The 21947-nt window shown below is 39.9% G+C and overlaps 1 protein-coding gene across 1 annotated transcript in view; it reads right to left on the bottom strand.

Moving 5' to 3' along the window:
• Window positions 1-21947, bottom strand: part of LOC139659153 (astrotactin-2-like) — a 169443-nt gene that overhangs the window by 36108 nt on the left and 111388 nt on the right. The window contains exons 5-6 of the mRNA XM_071537373.1: window positions 5267-5374; window positions 943-1089 (exon numbers count right to left, since the gene is read on the bottom strand). Coding sequence (XP_071393474.1) covers window positions 943-1089; window positions 5267-5374 — 255 coding nt within the window. The remainder of the gene's footprint in view (window positions 1-942; window positions 1090-5266; window positions 5375-21947) is intronic.

Raw genomic sequence — 21947 nt, 5'->3', positions numbered from 1 at the left:
ACCAAACTGTAAGTTTTGTGAACCATTCCACTCCTATTGTGTATGCACATGCATACCTGAAAGTGGATTTGTGGATGTGTAAGTGGACTAGAATGATGCCCTAGGGGCAAGAGCACCTGTTCTGCTGATATGTGGATGCATAGCTTTAGGAGATAAGGCAATCATTAATTAAATTGCCTGAGCTCTTCATAATGTCTCCACTCCCTCCATGCTTTCTACTTTGGCCTCTCTCCTTTCATCAAATCCCTCTCTCTCCTCACAGTGACGGTTACAACACTGGTATCCTGCCAACTCCAGACCCATGGACCCAACTTGCACTTATCCCTTAGCCAACCAGGATTTTAAAATAGGTGGCGTGGCGAGTCTCCAGGCACTTAAATGCCTACTTATTTGATCATCTCAAATTTGCATCTGCTTACATCTTTTCTTACTGTCTCCATGTAAGCATACAGACTGTCGACAGCTAACAATATTATCAACTCCGACATTTTGCAAAGTGTGAGTTTTTATTGAGATGGTGTTAATTGAGGACAAGACCAGGTTAATTTATTTTCGTTGCTCAATATCCTTTCCGTTATGATGCTTTCACTTTGGAGGCCAATCAAGTATAGCTTGTTAGTAGAGAGTCTGGCAGAAATAGAACTTATGAACTCCAACAGAATGGAGTACAGCACAGTAATTCAGCTGCATGACATGATTTCCATTTTATATTTTAGGCATTTCACTGAAGCCCTTATTCCTTAGGGACTAGCAATGAGTGCAAACATAGAAGTAGTGAACCTTCCAATCTATGTGGTGTCTAGTAAAAGAGAAGCACAATGGGCAATAAAACAATCCTAAAAAGGAAGGTAGGGGTAGGTGATGAACACTGAGCATCTCTTTTTCCGATATTCACAATCAGTTGAAAAGTTTGCCCAGGTCTATTGGATGTGTTGCACTTACCATCAGCGATAAAGTGCTCAGGCACATGGAGGGTCACCTTGACAATGAGGGGGCAGGAATTCTGCGTAGCATAGACAATGGCAACGGCACATGTGCTGATGGTGATCAACGTCAGGGTGACCTTATTTAGAGGACTATGTGGGTGGCCTGCAGGTAGAGACAGAGAAAAGGGAAAGTGAAAATGGGACATTTGTTTTGAACAGGGTATAAGACAGATGAGCTAATGTGATCATCCTTGAGGAGAAATGGCAGCTTCATACTTTTGCACACAGAAACACAATGCACACGCACATGCACATACATACACACACACATACACAAGCTCACACATGCTTAAAACAAAACCATATCCCCCACTTTAGCACTCTCCTTCGTTCAAAGTCAACCCTCTAACCAACCCTCAAGCTTTGAAAATGTAGTTGGTTGTACTCCTGATTTATGAATTGAACCAGGGTTCCAGTTTGGCATGAGAAAATAAAAGATGACTTAGAAGGCCCAAGCTTCTTCCGAACAGCCTAGAATCCTCCATCAGTGTGATGTACGATCCTATTGCCACTGACAGGGTTATAGATTGGTTGTTTTGGTTGCCCTTTGGCTCTCTCAGGGCTCCTATTTCCAAGCCAGGACGAAGGGAGTGAAATTAGCCGCTTATCTTCTGTCTGGTGGTATTTATCATGAAAGACAAGTGGGCATGTGGAAAGCAGGCTTACCAGAACGTGAGAGGGATAAAGTACTGATAGTGTTAGTTTGTGAAAGAGTTTTCTAACTATCTTTGTCTGTTTAAAAACGATTTAACCTGTTGAAAATTCACTCCTCTACTCTTCTTTCTTCCAAGCATGGAAAATATCACACAAACTTTTGTGCTAATAGATTCATGAAATGTATGAACAGTTGAAAACAAAACAGTTTGAATCCGTTCAGAAAACACCTGCAAGCACAAATAAGGACAAACAGCTTTTAGGATACCCACTAATGACATTGACCATACTGTACTGTGGGAGTGAGGAAGTCAGACAGGTATGATGCATGTATATGCATGTGTGCATTAATGTCTGTTCATACAATTTCTTTCCCAACTTTTGTAAAATCACACATCTAGCATATAAAAACACTAATAAAGCAGGTTCTGGCAATATACTGTATAAAAAGAAATGAGTCATTCTGCTGAAATGTTTTTTAAGTAAATCACTTTCTTTATGTTATTAAAGTGTTACACCGAAATCCAGTCGGAAGAATTTGGGTGTTTTTCAAACTGAAAGGTTTAATAGCATAAAGAAAGCGATTCACTTTCAGCAGAATGACTATTTTTTTTTTAAATATATTGTCAAAACCTGCTTTGTTCGTGTGATGTGCTAGAAGTGTGATTTTCAGACCTGTTTCTCTGCACTATGGCAGTGAATGTAGAGAAAAAAAAACGCAATTCTCCAATCGCCTCTTCCGGAGACAGATAACAGAGCATCACAGATTTTGGGATTATATCATGGCCAGGTAGCTACACAACCCAAAGTACTACCAAAGTTCAACATCACTTTAAACAGATAATCTATTGGTTGATCATATTTATGTGCAAGTTCAGTGGACTAACTTGGTTTTGTATTCAATGTTGGATATTCAGTAATTTATTTTCATTACGTCACCATCATTACTGAAACATTTAAGAGCATGTTGATGAATACATTTGACTCTGACCTCTTGCTATGTAACTCGGCTCCACTGAAAATGAGGCCCTGCCTCAATGTGACTCCAAGGTGAAATAAAGGCAAAATAAATATTTACAATCATGGGATTGGGGTTCAAATGCATGAGACTGAAAACACCATGATGTCCTATGAGACCTGGTGACATAATTCCTTGGTACATATGTGATATTAATACATGTTTTTCATATTTAACGTTTACCTTATACATTCTGTCAGTCAGAAAAAACAGGAGTAAGGAGTAAGTGTAAAAGTAAGGAGTAAGTGTAAAAGTGTACTTTTATCAATCACCTGTGCAGTGTGCAAAAGATCAAATGGAGTGTTGGCACAGAAATGCTAATACTGCTTGAGAATTGTATCAATAATTCTTCATATTTCCAGTCCAGACACGGACACAGAAGCTACGCTCCCTGATAAATTGGCGCACCATTCTAGTGGTTCCTGGGTGTAAGGACAGTAATGAGCAGAGGAACACCCACACTGTACTGTCAGCGTGGCGTGTGTGTGTGTGTGTGTGTGTGTGTGTGTGTGTTATGAATTAGACAAAAAGCTGCATTAGAAGTCAAGACAAGATAGCAGAATAGAGACTGTGGTGGACAGGTAGAGGATTGATTTGACATGTATATAGAGAGGGAGAAATATGAGGATGTAACAGGGGGAAAAAAAACACTTGGTAGATATATATTATGTTCTGGAAAATGAATGACTCAGAGAGAAAGAGCAGCAACAATGCAAGACAGAAATATAGAAAAATACAAAGGGAAACAGGATGTTTTCAATTTTTAGATTAACAGCCAAGAAACACAGTACACTGTTCAATTTTACTGCAATTTCAACATGAATACATTTCCTACGCCTGAACCCTCAGATTGGACAGTTAAAATGCAGCTAGTGACATGAGAGACCAGTCAAATCCTGACAGAAATAGAGATACAGGAAGAAAGTAGCCAAGGGCAGAATCAGAGAGACAGAGCAGGGACACTGAATCCACCCATACTGAATCACCTGTCTATATCCAACAAGCCTGTTATTGTGAATGGACAGAAACAACGGCTGTCTATGGCAACAGTGCCAGAGTAGCTAATCCCATTGGGGTGTGAGTGGTGTCACTGGGCTTGTGAAGGGGCCTTCAATTACCGTAAAAGCCCATTGAGTAGACTAAAGAATGCACACCCATGATGGCACACACTAATAGACGCAAACCAAACACTCACCGACAACAGACCCTGAGACAAATACAGTAGTGAAAGTAAAGCAAACAGCGGCCACACAAACAGAAGCTTATACACAAAACAAACATATATAAAAAAAACTAAAACTGCATAATCTGCAATATTAAAATTGTGCGAGCAAACAGGCCAAATCTTTTCCTCTCTCTCCCTGGCTCTTTTGTTTTTTTAATTTCCCTCTGTCCATCTAAGTAGTAGGCCATAACCTTGACACAGTTCATGCTCATGCTATACTAATGTCTTTTGCATTTGTGTGCCCAGTGTGCAGCTAATGAATGCTTACTGTGTCCTTTTACAGAGAGAAGTTCAGCATAGCCAAAGGCACTAGTACACTGTCATCTCTCTCTCTCTCTCTTTCACACACACACACACAGACAAATGGATGGAAAATGAAGATTGTGACAGAAACCCACCATATGTATTCTACATGTGATGTATGTCAATTTATGTACGTGTTCCCATTCTTTCCCATCCTACTGTACGGACACAGAAATTAACATAAACAGACCTACAGACCTCTCTCATGCATGTATTCACACAATTACCTCCTCCTCTCTCTCTCTCTCTCTCTCTCTCTCTCTCTCTCTCTCTCTCTCTCTCTCTCTCTCTCTCTCTCTCTCTCTCTCTCTCTCTCTCTCTCTCTCTCTGTCACGCACACCATATATAGTTCACCATCACATATCACATGTCGGGGGTGTGGGGGCAAAATCATGCTTCCCATTATAGTTATTATTTGACACAGCTTTGCTTATCACCCAGCCTCCATTTACATCAGCTCATATATCTACTTTTGAGTGTCATTGAGCTGTGCCATGGAACAGCACTTAAAACCACACCGGGAATATGCATGTCTTCTTTCTGCTTCCAGCTACGCTGACAAATCAAGAAATGCCTAGTCTCATTTCACTCAGCTACTGTAGGTTCCTGTCCCATACTCTCCTCATAGTCACTTGGCAATTTTTAATATAGACCCCTGGTGTCAAAGTAGTTAATTGAGCCATAAGCCATTTTCACAAGACTGTCTGGTCAGTGTTTTTTCCTTCTTCCTTACTTAGTTTTTGGTTTTCTTTACAGTGCACTCAAGGTTCAGCCGCCTGTGAAGGGGTCTCCAGTGACTGTGGGCTTCTCATTGATGCCTTAGATTTGGTTGCTCCAGGCAAAAGTTCAACAGAGAATTTTGGATTGAATTCAATATTTTTTTTATTGCCTTATTGTATGTCAGTCCATTTGTAATTTATTGCCTTATCAGCAACATGCAATTGATAAGAGGGACCTCTCTTGTGACTTTTCTAAGTTTATATATTCTCACTATAATACATCTACAATGCTAACACACACACACACACACACACACACACAGTACCCAAAGTACCCAAACGCATCTCCATTTCCTCTCACCTTTGCTGCGCCTGCGGCCCCTGTGCTGGTCTGTGTAAAACTTCATTTGGCTGTCATCTTCAGGCTCTGACCCTGAATCCCCTTGACGACCAAACACATCCCCAGATGCTGGCAGAAAGGAGACGGAAAGAAAAAGGTAGAAAGAAATATAAGGAGAATGAGTGAAGTGGAAATAGTATGTCAGGTTACAGTGACGCTGGAGAATCAAGATGGTAGTCTGTGTTAAAGTAATATCCCACTTAGTTTTAACATGGGGGTTATTTGGCACTTGACCACCATGAAAACCAGAGTATAATCTATTTACCAAGATTGGAAGCAGCTGGACGAGTTTGTAGCGTTTGGATTTTTACTTCCCATTCATTTGAATAAGGCCATGAAAATAGCCTGAAAACTGACATTTAACACGTTTGTGAACAGATTCAACAACAGATCCCACTTTTAAGATAATAAAGCATCCTGGGTTTACACTAAAATGAGCATTTAATAACAAAAGTAGATCCGGTCTCCCAAACAGGAACTATCTCTCCTAAATGGTATCCCTCCACTATGTTCTCTTCGATCAATAAAAATTATCAGCAAAATTATGTTCTAAAACATTGGACTAACAGTCAATTGAAAATCACAGTAGTAGGATCTGTTGTTGAATATGTTCAATGACAGTTTTCAGGCTATTTTTGTGGCCTCATTCAAATAAATGTGAAGTAAAAAGCTGAATGCTACAAACTTGTCCAGCTGCATCCCATCTCGGTGATTAGTTTATAGTATGTTTTTTTTTTTTGTGGTGGACAAGTGCTGAATAACCCCCATGTTAAAACTAAGTGGAATATTGCTTTAAACTATACAAATGCTAGTCCTTTAAAGTAATGGGTCCTTAGAAACTATAAATAGGATAGAATGGAGGGTAGAGAACGCTCTTGACATTTAGATTCTAAGAAAGGGCAAGGCCTGTGTGAAAGTAAATCAAAAAAGGCTCTTCAGGGTAGCCATGGCCATTGTGATCATGGTGCGGCAGAAGGGCAAAGGGGTAACATGATATTTTGACAGGCAAGAACAAGATATGAATTGTCTATTTCTGCAGCAAAGTGAACCTGAGCAGGATGACAGACTCAAATTTTAGGAAGGGAGAATAAACTGAAGGCCTGTCTGGATTAAAAACAAATGTCAAAATACAACTGCAGCCATGTCAACATCAATTCAATTCCAAAAAAATGTCAAAATACAACTGCAGCCATGTCAACATCAATTCAATTCCATTCAGTCCAAATTCAATAAACTTCAGTCCCATTCAGTTCAATTCAATCCAATTTTAATAATCACCATGGACAAGCACCTGCAATATCCTGGCTGATATCTGTATATACATTGTTGATAATTCAACATTGATGTTTACTTTAAATCTAGGGGAAAATGCAATTAATTTACTGTAATTATTTTGACAATGAGAAAAATCCTAAACAGACCACCTTTAAATATAATTGTATAAGGTCTGTATGGTTCTCAGCCTGTGTCCCATCCAAATTGCTAAGAAATGGAGTACTTTATCTTCGATTTTGATCCCAGTCTGTGATCAAATCCAAAAGTATTATCAGGATTTTTATCTAAATCTAATGGGACCCCAAAATCCTACTGTTCTGGGCTCTAAGACTCAAACAATCCCACTGAGTGTCCAACAGGCCTCTAGAAATCCTAGAACATTGGTTCCAAAACACAATATATTCCAATTAGATATTTCTGTTGGAATCCTAAAACACATTTGGTCCAGGGATATAATAATGTCCAACCCCAAAGCCACATCTTTATCAGCTCGCATATTAACAGTCACCATGGTAACCTTTATACTGTTGTGCCAAATCGTTCAGCACATTGAAACACATAATTTCAGATCACTTTATATTGCATAAGGAAACAGGACAGCCCAGCACTGCCCAGCAATCTGGTTTTATTCACAAGCTCTTGACCTTACACAAAGATATTTTTTTATTACTGTGCACACTGATAAACACGTGGCTTTTTTGTCACATATTCTTTATTTTTCCTCTCAGAGCCTCTCAAGGTCCCAACCAAATGTAAAACAGCATGAAATATATTGAGAGTTTTCTTGTGTAAGTGTTTATTTCAAGCCTCATTCAAATTGACATGCACTCAGCTGGAGCTTTTTAGATCAAAACTGAAGCGTTCACCTCAAATCTTTCTACTCTCTCTATCTATCTCAAGGACTACAAACACGATCGCCTCTAAATGATGAGAGACCCTGAGGAAATTACATAAAAAAGGAATAAATATAATTACCAGAAAATGTATGACTGTCTTTTTTGAGTGATGCATTTGGTGGAAGGAACGTCAAGAAAGGTATTCAATGTATTAAATCAGTAAGTAACATATTAAATCAGTAACTCAAAACAAAACAAAACGAAAACAAAATTATCATAGGGGACAGAAGCTTACTGAGCTCCATAGATGTCTCAATCTGTGAAATACCTGACAGGCAGAGAGTTTTCAATTTAGCAGATTTTGGTAGGAGATTGTTTGCCTGATTGTGTGGCTGTGCAAGGCACACACTTCAAGGTGTTTTATGAAGCATTTGCACTTGAAAGGCAGCCTACTAAGCAGGTTGAAAAGTTGACAGAGCATGCATCAAAAGCTTGAGGAAATGTAGAGATGAAGACAGCGGTTTGGCAATGGTATGATATGATGATAAACAAAAAATAACATGCCATTGTATTTCATGAAATAAAACATGTTCTACACGAGATGCAAAAAGCATAAATTATAAAATTATATCACTATATATTTATTATAAAAGTATACATTTTGTATATTTTCAACCTTTTTCAGGCTGATCTGTTGAACTGTCCCTGGTGCTATATGTATATATATATATATATATATATATTTTATCTATCCCTTTGTCTCTCTGCTCCTCTCTCTCTCTTGCTCAGTCTCTGTGTCCGTCTCCATCCACTGCCTCTCTGGGCATGTTCTAACATGATGCATAAATTCATAACCAATTTTACACCACATTGCCTCAGCTTCACTCTCCAAATACAGCCAGACTCCCAACCTGTTTAAGTGCACCAGACCAAAAGAATGACTAAAACTTTCAGCGCACACTTTTTTTTCTCAGTACTGATAGAACTTTTAACCATGAGTCAAATCTTTATGGCCCAGACAAATTTTCATGAGTTATGGCTTACAATATTCATGAAGTCAATAAAAGAGGGTATTTCATCTGGCATTGCTTGGCATTTGCCAAGAAATGATGGCTGCGGTCTAGTGAAGGAGAGAGAGAGAGAATACTTCTCTATCACTGGCAATAAACTAGGCTCCAATTTTTTTAAGGAAGATGGGAGTTTCAGAGCAAAGAGGGACTTGGGGAAAACAAGCAATTCAGGTGGATGAGAGGTCTCTTCAGTAACAGGCTGACAGAGCTTATCTCCTTTCTTCTTCTGTCTTCTTGACAGAGTGCTTATATCCTGTCTATATTCTGGTTAGCCAGCCATCACTCCAATGGTCTTGATGGAAATGGGGCATTAGGGGCCCAAGGACCAATTCCAAGCTAAACACTTTACCCAGGCTGAAAGTCTAAATTTGCCCTCAGTTGCAAAAAATCTAACTCACTCTGAACTTTTGGGAGGCAAAATAGAGGGCAAGGTTTCTTATCTTTTCTTTTTTTCTCTTCTTTTGTCTTCTCTTTTTACTTATGTTTCACACTACCCACCCCATAATCTATAGGTCCAAAGACAGGGGGGAGTGGCCATCAGGAGAACTGGGAGTTTTCCCGATGGGCCATTGATCTGTATGGGTCGGTAGGATAAAATAAAAATAAATAAAATAAAAAAACATGAGTAGGGTATCTCTGCAGACCGGACAGTTTGAATGGGTGGGGTAACTAATTTGACAAAGGCCTGCAATAACCAACCAACAAACCAAATATTAATTTGGCCAATCATCAGCCAGAATCAGCTGTCAATCATTTTGTAATTTTTTCTCGATTTTTAATTTCTCCCCTTCTTGGTAAACGCAGAGAATGAAACAGCGGACTTTTGTTGCTGTGACAAGACTGAAGAAATGAATTGCTGACATCCGTCAAAAACATATAAACCAAACTGCGTCCCTTGTTATTTATCCTGAAGTTCAAATATATTGTATGTGGAAAACAGTGCATTACAGATATGAACATAAAGTTAACTGCTTTTCGGAGAGACTTGTGTGTGTGCGCTTTTGCAAAAAAGGTTTAACAAATCTGCAGTTTGTGTGAAAACAGGTGAATAGCGCTTATGGTTATGTTGAGTCTGTCTTTTGGTAGCTAATGTAATGGTTTGGGATGTTTTGTTTATACAACTGTTTTTAGTGTTTAAGCGATTGTGAAAAACTGTAATATGACTTGGACCTCCAAGTTGCCATACAAGTTGGTTTACTCTCCTTTTACTTCTGTAGGACAATTTGCCGAATTAGAAAAAGATTGACCACTGAATATTAACTATTATGTGTCAGTTGATGTTAACTGGGATAATATTGTCCTGAAATTCCTGGTCGGATTTAGCATCTCAATCAAAGATCTAGTTGTAACATTGGCTGGACAGACAGAAACCTTCCTGGAAAAAAAATAAAATACATTATTTTTCTTACTTTTCCTTCCCCTGAATCTCTTTTCCTTTGTGTATAAGGAAATCCATTGCCTTGTGTGGCTCGAGTAAGTTAGAGACAAAGATGTTCTTTTACCCCTAAGCATCTCCTGCCTCCCACTTGCATTGCATTTTAAGTCACGTACCATGAGTGGCACAATTAATAAGAGCTTTAGGCTGTTAATTGGCCAATGTGTAGCCATGATCTATAATCATCCCTATGGGGGTCGGACTTTTGCCTGTCAGAGGGGTAAATGTTTACGAGTCATTATTGTCTTACAGATCACATGTTGCATGGGGACAGGATATTGACACACCACCACCAGCCCTATTGCATATTTTCTGTTATATCATTGATATGTTTTTTTGTTTTTTGTTTTTTAATGGTTCATTCCCATGCATTTTTATTTTGATTGTTGTCAACAGGTAACAGATTTCTTCTCAGATACTCCTTTGTAGCCCAAAAAAAAAAGATATTGATTTTCTATCCGTCCTTTTTCCCCTTTCCACTCTGGAAGATTAACAAGTCTAATCACTGTGATCTTGGGGATTATACAAGCTAAACATACATGAAACCATGAGGAAATTAGATGGGTATTATTAGCAGGAAGTCATCTCTTTAAGGTGTGACTTAGGTTAAATAGTAAACAGAGGACCACATTACCACTACAACAATGGTGAAGAAGGACCTAGTTATCTTATTTGAAGCCCCTATATACTGTATAGAATATTTACCTCAATATATCATTATTTAATTAATTCTGATACCATAGTATAATGGCTGTAGAAAAAAGAGACCATCATGGTATAAAATGGTTAATTCTATGTGTTGCTCTCTATGTGTTTATTCTATTTGTCCTGATGTACGATTTAGCGCAAAATGTGCAGGATTAACATATGGCACAAAGATACAGCCTCAACCAAAAGAGAAACAGGACTCTGTGCTTATTAGTACGGAAACAAATACACAATGTGTTGTCAATAAGTATAGATCCACTCTACTTTACAGCTACACTCTGGTAGGTTAGCTGTCTTTCAGTATCATAGTAGCATGTGTGCCAAAATATTTTGTTACCTTTGCCCAAACTTAATAAATTCCACGTTTTAGGCAAAACTGCTTTGCTAGTTAAATCTAGTTGGAACTAAAATATACACTAGCAAAAACAGTTTTTGACATGCTTAGATTAGCCACTGCAGTTACAAACACACATTGTGGTACGAACACTAGGCGAGCGAGCATCACACAATACAAGATGAGAGAGCACTGTTTTTTTATCATTGGGCAAACTTAAAGATGACCAACAGAGTTTTCGGCCACTAGTAGCGCTAGTGAGCAAAGCGGATCCCTGTACAACAACAAAAACACTTTTCATGTGGTTTTCAAGCACGCTCAGTAACCATGTTGGCAGAAGAAAGAGACACAACTGAGTTTGGGAAAGCAAAGAAACGAAAACTCAGTGTGGAGAAAACTCACGGATAAAAGGAGACATCACATTAATACTGGAGAAGCTTTTGATCAGTGGAGAAAAGCTAGAGAAAGCATTTTGTACCGATGAAGTATTCTTCTTACTTGACTGGTAAGTGAGCTTGCCAGATCGTCTAGATATGTTACTTGTGTTACAATCCTGTATTGAGCTGGAGAAGCAAGTACACCACACAACTGTTCACTGTTACCTGTGGTAAAATGAGGTGAACAGGCGTTACTGTGAGGAGCTGGCTGAAGGTTTCGTCTGTTTCTCCTAACTATCCACACATCTCTCTCATCCTCTCTTTCCCTTCACATCTGCGGACGGTAGGGACAGCATACAAACAAACCCCGGGGGTTTTATTGCTGTCATTGCTACAGCCGTGTATAACGCAGGACACCATCGCTATTTTGTAATAGATCCTAACGCAACAGAAATGGTAATAGACAATAGAGATAACGCTAGCTTCCTATTAGTGCTGCTGTCACCTAGGCTGTCACTAGTTGACAGCTGCAGCGCTGTGTCAACAATATGGCCGCGGTGACCGTGATGACGCTGATTGAATACTATCTATAGTGAGAGAGCGATGTTAGACTGACTGATTGACTGACTGACCTGAATTTGGCTCCTGATGAATACATCTTGTGCCGTTGGAAAAATAACTTGCCTTCTTACATTCCAGTTCCATTATTCAGTTTGCAGTATAACACTACAGAGATTTTTTTTTTTTATTGCAAGGATCAGGTTTAGAATGTCGTATTAATCTGTTCATACAATTTCTGAACTCTTGGAAGGTTAAGGTTACAATCCCTGACAATTATCATTCTCTCTCTCACTCTCTCTCTGTCTCTCTCTCGCACACACAGGGGACATGTTCCAATTTGATTAGCAAATTGAGCTCCAGAGGCTGGGAGACAACGGGCAAAATACCACTAGCGACTGACAGATCAAACAAGGAGGGATGAGCGCAAAAAAAGGAAAGGGTGGAGAGAAGTGGAAATTATCACTGTTGGGAATTCAATTTAACTATATGGGTGTGTAGAGCAACCATGTAGCGAAGGATGCAGGGACCATGACGTATGGAAACATCCTTTGGTATCAGAGGGTTGTACAGAGACATTACAAATGAGACTGTAAAACTGAGGTACCACTCCCAAATGAGTCTGGTGTGTGTGTGTGTGTGTGTGTGTGTGTGTGTGTGTGTGTGTGTGTGTGTGTGTGTGTGTGTGTGTCAAGATTGCAGTCGCTGACTAACCTAAACACCTAAATAAATAGTGTGCACATTTAATGTTTTACATTTACCATTTCTGTGTAATGCGAAAGGCCAAATAAAGTCAAATAAGTCACTTTGTATCAGCTTAGTTGGCCACTAAAGTATACTTGAAAATACAGGGAGGAAGACAGTGAAGTGAGCAGTCGTGGTTTGCAATGGCATGGAGTAAATATATAAATTGAGGTTGCTAATGGTCTTACTTGAAAGACTACTTGCTAACTAAAATATCAATGTTTTACACAAGTCATGCTGACATTATGTCTTTAAGGTTGTTTTTTTTAAGGTTGTACAGTCAAGGCGGGGTGTTCTTTTGTTAAGGCAGCTATCTATGCTGCGCTGTGGGAAACCCTGAGTGTCTTGCACTAGGCTACATTTTAAATGACCAAATATCAAGGTTATTTAAATCAGCAAAAAATAAATAAATAAACAATTCCACCGGCGATGGATTCAGCATATCGCTGATCGCTGATGTTTTCATCAAATTGCCCAACCTTACACACGCACATGCATACACACGCACATGCACGCACACACGCGCACACACACACACACACACACACACACACACACACACACACACACACACACACACACACACACACACACACACACACACATCAGTTACACAGGCTATACACAGGTAGAAAAACACTCTGATCATGACCACATTGCAATTTTTATAATACACACACAGGTATCCACACATGCCCACACATACAGCAGCCAAATAACAAGCAGGTCAACTGAAGTACCATTTGCCTTCTTTATATCCTCTTTCTCTGTGTCTTTCTCTCTCTCCTCATCTGTCCATCTCCCTCTGTCTTGATCTTCCCACTCTCTCCCTGAAGGGCACTACCATTGTCCAAAACCAAGTCTCCATAAAAGCAACAACTGCCGGACCACTGAGGCTAAGCTGCAGCACGTCAGCACTAAAATTTTTCATTACTAGGGCCTGCCTATCTCACTTTCTCAGTCCTGACATCCTGTTGGTGACTTTCTAACACCTCTCGCTCTCTTTCACACACACATCTTTCCATCTCCTTTCCCTCCATCTGTTTTCTCACCAAAACACTGCCTGCAATCAACACAAAAGAGCAAAAAATTGACAACTGATTAATTTCCCCCTCCAAAAGAAATGTTCCATCTACACTTAAAAATAAAATGAGTTAAGCGTTCTAATTACAGCTCACGTTCAATCAACACCTTGGAATCTCACAGCTCTAGATGTATTCTTACCACCATGAATTATTCATCTGTACATCACAGTCTCAGGAGAACTGTATTGAGTTATTAAGTGTGATAAGGCAAAGACACCTGCTGTCACCTTTAAGATTCCCCCTCAAGGTTGACAATTGTGTTATTTTGTGCAAAAACACATATGCTCACAGACTGTAAAATCAAGTATCACCTCATATATTGTGTTGTGGAATCAATATGCAGGGCATAAATTACAGATGCAGCCAAATAAAAGACGCTGCACAGTGTGCTAGACTGTGGAATGTATCAGCAAGTTGTAGAAATGGTTGGATAGTTTTCTGTGCTGTTTATTGAGTTTTTGCTGAGGCATAATGCTACTAAATGCAAAATATCTTGAGTAATATATAACCATAACATTTCAGACCAAGTAAACACAATTAAGAAAATTGATTTTTTTTTTTTACCAAATTTACATTTTACCATTTTATTTTTATTTATTTTTTTGCACAGGTGTAGGCAGACTGTAAGAGACCAAAATGTTAGAGGGAGCAGTTGAATGAAAACGAGAAGAGGGAGAAGGAGGGGAAGAGAAAAGGGGAATCTAGAAAATGATGTGCAGGGAAAGGGAGTGCCTGGTATGAGAAAGAGAGGATGTCATAATGATATACTGAAGCAAGAAGGACATGAAGTGACCTACAAGGGTTCAGAGGAGAGAGACAGAGCAAGATGGAGAGAGTGACGAATATTGACTCTTATACAGGGAGAGAAGGCACACATAGCTGAGTTGGAAGGAAAATTAGCCAGAGGGAGAGAAGGTGAAGGTAGACTGTTTTCCAATCTGGTCTATAATGAGAATGATTAAGGGCTATAGGAAAGCAGGGAGGCGAGATGGAGAGGAGTTCATTGTGAACAGTAAAAGCTAATAATTTTCTGCATAGGAGGAGGGGAGGGGAGATCATACTCTGGTAGTAGTATCATATTCTTCACACCAACACACACACACACACACACACAAAAAAAACAGCTATCACCAGCAAACCTAATGGACCGCATATATGCCTGGAAATTATGGAGGGAGAAAGAGAGAGACACAGAACTGTATGGGGCTCCAGTGCTCCACAGCCCCCTCAACACCCCTCTGTCTCTCCACATTACACCCAGAACCCCCATCTCACTGCTGTGAAACAGAGACAAAGGACCTCTCCTCCATCTACCCACACCCAAGCCCCATCCATGGCAACAGCTGTGACCCCTTGCTCTGCCACATCAGAGCTGTGGGAAGAGAAATGCTACACACCTTGAACACTGGGTGACTGGTTTGATATGACCAGTTAACAATAGAACGATGTTTCTTTAACTGTGTGTACACGCATTTGGTGAAACTCTACCACACCAACTATCCCTAAACAAACCAACCAAGTTAGGTATTCCATCTCTATCAAGCTTCACAGTAGGCCTGTACATGTTAATGGTGGAATCAGAGGTGACTATAGGGGGATTCAGACAATTCTGTGATTGTAACCAGTCACAGACATATGATATCTGTTGAGCTTGTTGAGTGCACTGACAAATCAGAGGCATTCCATAATATGACCAATCCTGAGCCGTTGCTGAACCTGCATGAGCATCTTATGAGAACTGTGGATTTCTCCTCTGTTTGCGGTAGGCTTTGATTACAATGAGTAACGTTGAATAAGAGTTTTGTTTCATGATACTGCTAAGAGGGGCAATGTGAAGGTAAAAAATATGTATGTTGATTTATTGATGTTTAAAAGTGCAATTAAGTAATTTCAGTGCTCAATGTATAGAAATTGATCTAAATTGATCTCTAATGCACCAAATGAGGTGTGTCAAGAGACTGGCATATTGCCCATGGATTCCACTGAACACTCTGCTCTCACTGTAGGTACGGACAAGTAATTATTCCTATTGAAATGAACCCCCCCCCCCCCCCCAACTACCACTGCCAAATTCAACCTGTGGGAAAACACTGGATTTGTTTTGCTTGTGTATACAGATTAGGGTTAGTATATAACAGTATATGCAGTTGGCAACACAAAATAGGTATTTAGTTGCAATTCTATTAATCAACATTATAATCGCAATTACAATATCAAGGAAATTAATCGGCAGTTTTTGTGGCAGTTTTACCTGGAAGAAAATATACTGAATTCTTTCCTCAGAGAAGTGTCCATCAAGGGTAGAGCTGGAGTCCAATATTGTTCTTCATGTAATCATTTTAAAAAATTTTTTTTATCTGACCATGTAGTCTGTGGGCATATGGATGACTGTTCTTTATTTTACTTATGTGATTGTAATAACATTGTAATACCTTTACTGATCCCCACAGAATTATTTTTTTCGCTTGCCCCCTTCAACAAGGAGGTCAGAGTGCAGGATAAGATACAGAGCAGCGCCCCTGGAGCTGCTAGGGACAAACTGTCTTGCTCAGGGACACTTTGGCAGGGAAGATGCTTGTCAACACGTCCTTCAAACTGGATCCCCCAGTTGAAGGACAGTTTCACTACTGACTATGCCAACCTGCTGCCCCTGCCCCGTGTGCATATATATTTGCATTTTAAAGTGCCTTTCTGTATTCAACACATTTGACAGAGTTCATTTTTTACTGAAGCAATCATACCCTGCCAAACCATGCTCACCCTATTAGAAGTGAAAAGGTTAACTGTGGCTTTTCCAGAATAACACAGCTATAATTATACAGACGTGTGGATAAATAAAAGCGTGCAAAGGGAGCAGGAGAGCACTGCCAAGATGCAAGAGAGTCTGGCATGACAACTGTGAAAGGGGAGATCTTTCAAAGGTCACGGTGCGTGTCTGTGTTTGTGTGTGCATATGTGAAGCAGGCAGAGAGAAAACGTGAGAGAAATAGTGTAAGAGAGAGAGGGGAGTGTGAGTATCTGTGTTTGTGATTGCCAATTTGTATGTTGACATGCAGCTTGTGTATTCGTATGCTCCTGTGTTCATATATGTGTGCATGTGTGTGCATGCTCATTTGCACATATACAGTATATGTGCCTGTGTGTGTGTGTGTGCGTGCATATGTGTGCCTGTGTGTGAATATTCATGTGTGCATATACATGTGCTTTCGTATGTGTATGCTCATATATGTGTGCCTGTGTGTGTCAATGTGAGCAAATTCAGCTGACAGCAACACCAGTCTCTACATGGCTCAGCAAATGCTAATCACATTAGGGCACAGCTGCATTCAGCAGTCACTCTCTCTGACACCAGCAAGCTAAATACTTCCTACTCAAACCCAGTACAAACCGGCATCTACATTCATTCATTCAAATCTTTTCTGTGATTTGAAATCGAGAACACAATTGTGTGAATATTTTGTGTGTACATTTCAACATTCAAATTGTCAGGTGTTTTGGTACAATAATGCCGTCATACATATACCACTAGTTCAAGCAGATCACATTGATAGGTACTGATAAAGAGTATCATAATCGAGTCATAATGTCCCATGATTCCTCATTGTTTCAGTGCCATTACATGATCTAAGCAAGAGACTGATTATACTGCATGTGGGGGCTGCATGTTATTTTTCATTCAAGTATTTTTTTACCACTGACTTTTATTAACATTGCTAACAAATGCTAACTAATTTTGCTTCAAATATCTCAGTAAACAAACCACCAAAGTAAAGTTCTTTGTGGATGGACTGAGATATCTTCATGTTCATGAATGATTAGTAAGGCTTTAAGAGTAAACTACCCCCTTAAGTAAGAGAGCTGTGAGAGAGTGGTGAAAAGCTGGTATGAGGATGGTGTGGCCATGAATTGATGGCACCCTCACACCACGCCTTGGGCAGTCCACCAAAGAATACATCAAGAGTCTGCTAGGCAGCAGTTTGACTGGGCCCGGATCAGGCAGAAAAGCCTCAGGCATACCGTCCAGCCTTGCTGCACCAAGCACAGGGATTTAACATTGTAAACCAGGAAATCGTAGAAAGAATGGGTGATTTACTTTCTGGTTTCAATTCTGTCTGTCACAGTTTGCCTGTCTGGTTGTCTAATGGGAAACTGCATCTAGGTATGTCTACAGGTTTGTCACAGTACTCTGTCTCTGTCTATGTCTGTCTCTTTCCCTCCTTTATCTCCCATTGCTCTGCTCATCCAAAAAAAACTCAGCCCACTATTGTTTTACTATACAGCTATACAGTATATTTTAATAAGCTGTGCATGCACACACACACACACACACACACACACACCCCATATACACAAACAACCTAGCTATATCAAAAAAAATATTGCAGAGGGCATCACAATATATGCACCCACTGACACATTTTACAACCCAAATTCATGTCCTCGTATATATTTGTTATAGATGGAGAGCAAAAGACTGGAGAGGGTGGGAAACTTAATAGGCAACACTTGGCTCTTGTACTTGAGTGGTTTCGCAGTACAACTCCTGTATCTCTCCATTTTTCTCTCTTCTGCATCAAGAGCACACCCATCATTTTGGAGCTAATCTGCAAATGATAAAGGGGAAGGAAAGCACTTAGGGATTTTGGATATGTGATTCATCAAAAGGTGTGACAGATAGCTATTGAGGTGAACTCAAATGCAGTGGCCCTTGGCAACCTGCTATCTGTGGGTTTCACACCTTTTACCACCTGTCATGTGAAGTTCCAAAACGGTCATTTTGGGTCATTTGTATACATCCCCTGTGGTTTTCTCTACTTACTTAAGTCATCTGTGTGCCAGAGACACCTCAGATTGTTATAGACAGAAAAATATTATTTTCTTGCTACTGACTGGGGAGAGTCAAACAGATTATGCTGCCATAGTTTGTTATTGATTTCAAGCAAGGCCCAGTGTATAGTTCTTAACTATAGTATGAGGTGTAATGTGAACAATTACTTCATGTTATATGTACTTGATCAAACATAAGAGATACTATATAATAATAATGATAATAATAATAATAAGAATTTATTTATGAATTCATTAATTCATATATAAACTTAGATTACATAGAATTTAGGATAAATAAGTCAGTAATAAGACAAAGTGTTGGAGAAAGTTTATAAAAAAGGGTTTTAAGAAGAGATTTAAAAGACAGAACAGATTTAGCTATAGCCTAAGCTCCTCGGGCTCCTCAGTCCCTTTTGGTCTTCAGTCTACAGCGTGAAACAGGCAGGAGGGCTCTGCCTGAGGACCTCAGGGTGCATTCTGGTTTGCAGGGAGTTAAAAGCAGTAGGGGCTAAACCATGCCGTGCCCTAAAAGAAAACAGTTATATTGAACAGGCAACCACTGAACAGGCAAACACTGCCGGGAGGCTAAAATTGGGGCGATATGATCTCTACATTTTGCACCAGACAGAACCCTTGTGGCAGCATTCTGGCTAAGCTACTTCAACTTTTGAGTGAGGCAGGAATAAAGGTAATTACAATAGTCTAAGGTTAAATTGAAATCAAAGACTACCCCTAGATTCCCAGCTAAAGGTTTCACATTTGAGATGAAATTGGCTCGTTGACTTTGCCTTGCAAGCTAGACCTAGGTCGAGAAACCTGAGGCAGAGCTGAAAAATATGCTCTTCCTCCTCAACCTTTGTACGTTAAGTTGTATTGGTTGCCAGATATGGTGCCAGAATAGCTGACTGCAGATTACACTCAAAGATTCAGCTGGGCTGAAAATAATTTCAGATTTGTTATCACTGAGTTATTGGACATCCAGCATTTAATTTCTAAGAAGCAATCATTTAGACTCTCAAGACAATTGGGGTCACTGGGGTTGAAAGGTATAACTGGGTATTGCCAACAGTGGAACGACACATAATATGTGTGGATAATATGATCAAAAGGCAGTATGTATATGGAAAATAAAATGGGGGATAAAATAGAGGCCTGTGGGACCCAGCAGGTTAAATATTAGGAGGAGGATGATGTATTACCTATTGAAACAAATAATGTTCTTTTAGAGAGGAAAGAGCTGAACCAATCTAGTGCTGTGTCTGAAATGCAACCCCATTGTTTGAGGTGTTTAAGCACAAGTTACATGATCCATTGTATCAAATGCTGCACTCAGATCTAAAAGGACAAAAATTGTACATTGTAAATTGTACTGACCTAAATATTTTTTTCCTGAATCAGTTGTTAATAGAAGGTCATTTGTGATATTCAGGAGAGCGGTCTCAGTGCTATGCAGTGGTCTATGACCAGACTGGAATGTTTCTAGTATGTTCTAAATAAAAAAAATTAAAAATTAAATTAAAAAAACATTAGTTGAGAGAAACTAACTTTCTCAACAGAAGAATAAAAAGGAAATTTGGAGTCCTATACAGTAGATATTTAAAATTGTGGGGTCAAAGTTGGGGTTTCATAAGTATGGGTTGCACCACTGCATGCTTAAAATTGGACAGGAAAATTCCAGAGGTCAGACAGCTGTTGACCAAAGATAATATGCTAAGGCCCACGATATTAAAAACTTCTTTAAGGAGTTTAGTGAGAATGATATCAAGAGTGTAAGTGGAAGTCTTCATGTGAGAGATAGCCTCCTTCAACAGTATTAAAGAAATCACTTCAAAATGGCTCAATGCTGCATAATTATAAGTGGTAATGGACAGTTCCCGAATGGGGGGTTGAATGTGCAACCTTATGTCTTCCACTTTTTGGGAGAAAATTTCCAGGAATTCCTCACACTTTCATGGGAGGCATCTAAACAATATCTGGATGAGGGGCTGACAATGGTATTCCTACCATTGTAAAAGCTATTTCGCAATAGAGAGAGCTCTAGTTTGCTTGATGGCAGTGATCACATGCACCAGGCCTGAGTCTACAATCACAGGCCCAAATTAGAGAATTCCTTCCAGGAGAGTTGGTCCTGGTTCTTCTGCCCAACTCTGAGTGAAAGTTTCTGGCCAGATGGCAGGCCCACATGAGGTAGTGGAATAGATAAGTGAGGGGAGTTAGGTGAGGCAACCAGACAGACGGAAACCCACCTAGATCTATCACATTAATCTTCTGAAGAAGTGCTATCCTCCTAATGGTAATGTGGTGCTCTCTCTACCTGCCAAAGTCACATGTCCTCAAGGAACTGTCTGGATGCTACCAGGATGTCTTAGAACTCCCAGGGCACGCCTCTCTCATCAAACACTACATCATCACTGAGCTGGAGAAAGGGGTGAGAGTACATCCATATTGAATCCTACAAGCAAAGTGTGAAGCCATCAGGGAAGAGGTAAGGGGGATGTTAGGATTAAGAATCATTGAAGAGTCTCACAGTGCTCAGTCAAGCCCTATTTTTCTACTACCAAAGCCTGATAGAGCAAACAGATTCTGTAATGACTTCCGCAAGCTTAATGGAATTTCGAAGTTGAATGCCTATCTCACAGATGAACTAATTGAGTGCCTAGATCCTACCTATTTTGTCTCCACCTTAGGCCTGACTAAAGCCTACTGACACATACCCCTGATGGACGAATCCAAGGAGAAAACAGCCTTTGTGACGCCTGATGGCATATACCACTACCTGGTATTACCATTCGGACTGTATGGCTCCCCATTCCAGCATGAAGATACTCAAGATACAAGATACTCCAGCCGCACTGTGATTACACCGCTGCCTATCTGGATGATATTGTAATCCATAGCCCTGACTGGTCCACACAACTTACCAACCTAACCACCATCCTGAGGGCCCTACACAAGGCAGGCCTAACGGCAAACCCCCGGTAATGTCAGCTGGGCCAGGAGGAGGCTGAATATCTTGGCTTCACTATTGTCAGGTGTACTGTCACATCGCAGATACGAAAAGTGGAGGCCATGGCCAAAACCAAAAGAAGCTGTAAAAGCTTTCCTGGGGCTAGTTGGATATTATCAGCCTTATTTTGCTACTGTTGCATGGGGGCAAGAGGGACAGTTCTGGTGAGTACCTGTAGCATCGACCCTTCGAGGGCCGTGGGAGTGAGTCAACAATGATGTAGACTTCAGGAGCGCATCTTGCCCAGAACGCATTGCAATTATTTGTCATTTCCTGTGCACAATCCACCATGACAGAGCAAGTGATACATAAGTGTAAGTAAACAAACATTTTGAGGAGTTACACTTGTTTATTAAATTAATCTAATCTGCAACATTTTATTA

The sequence above is a fragment of the Centroberyx affinis genome, unplaced genomic scaffold, assembly GCF_046629955.1.
Source record: "Centroberyx affinis isolate AG114_WGS23_722 - 3 ecotype Tasmania unplaced genomic scaffold, CSIRO-AGI_Caff_v1 ptg003023l_1, whole genome shotgun sequence".
Lineage (NCBI taxonomy): Eukaryota > Metazoa > Chordata > Actinopteri > Beryciformes > Berycidae > Centroberyx > Centroberyx affinis.
This window is presented reverse-complemented; position numbering and strand designations above follow the sequence as displayed.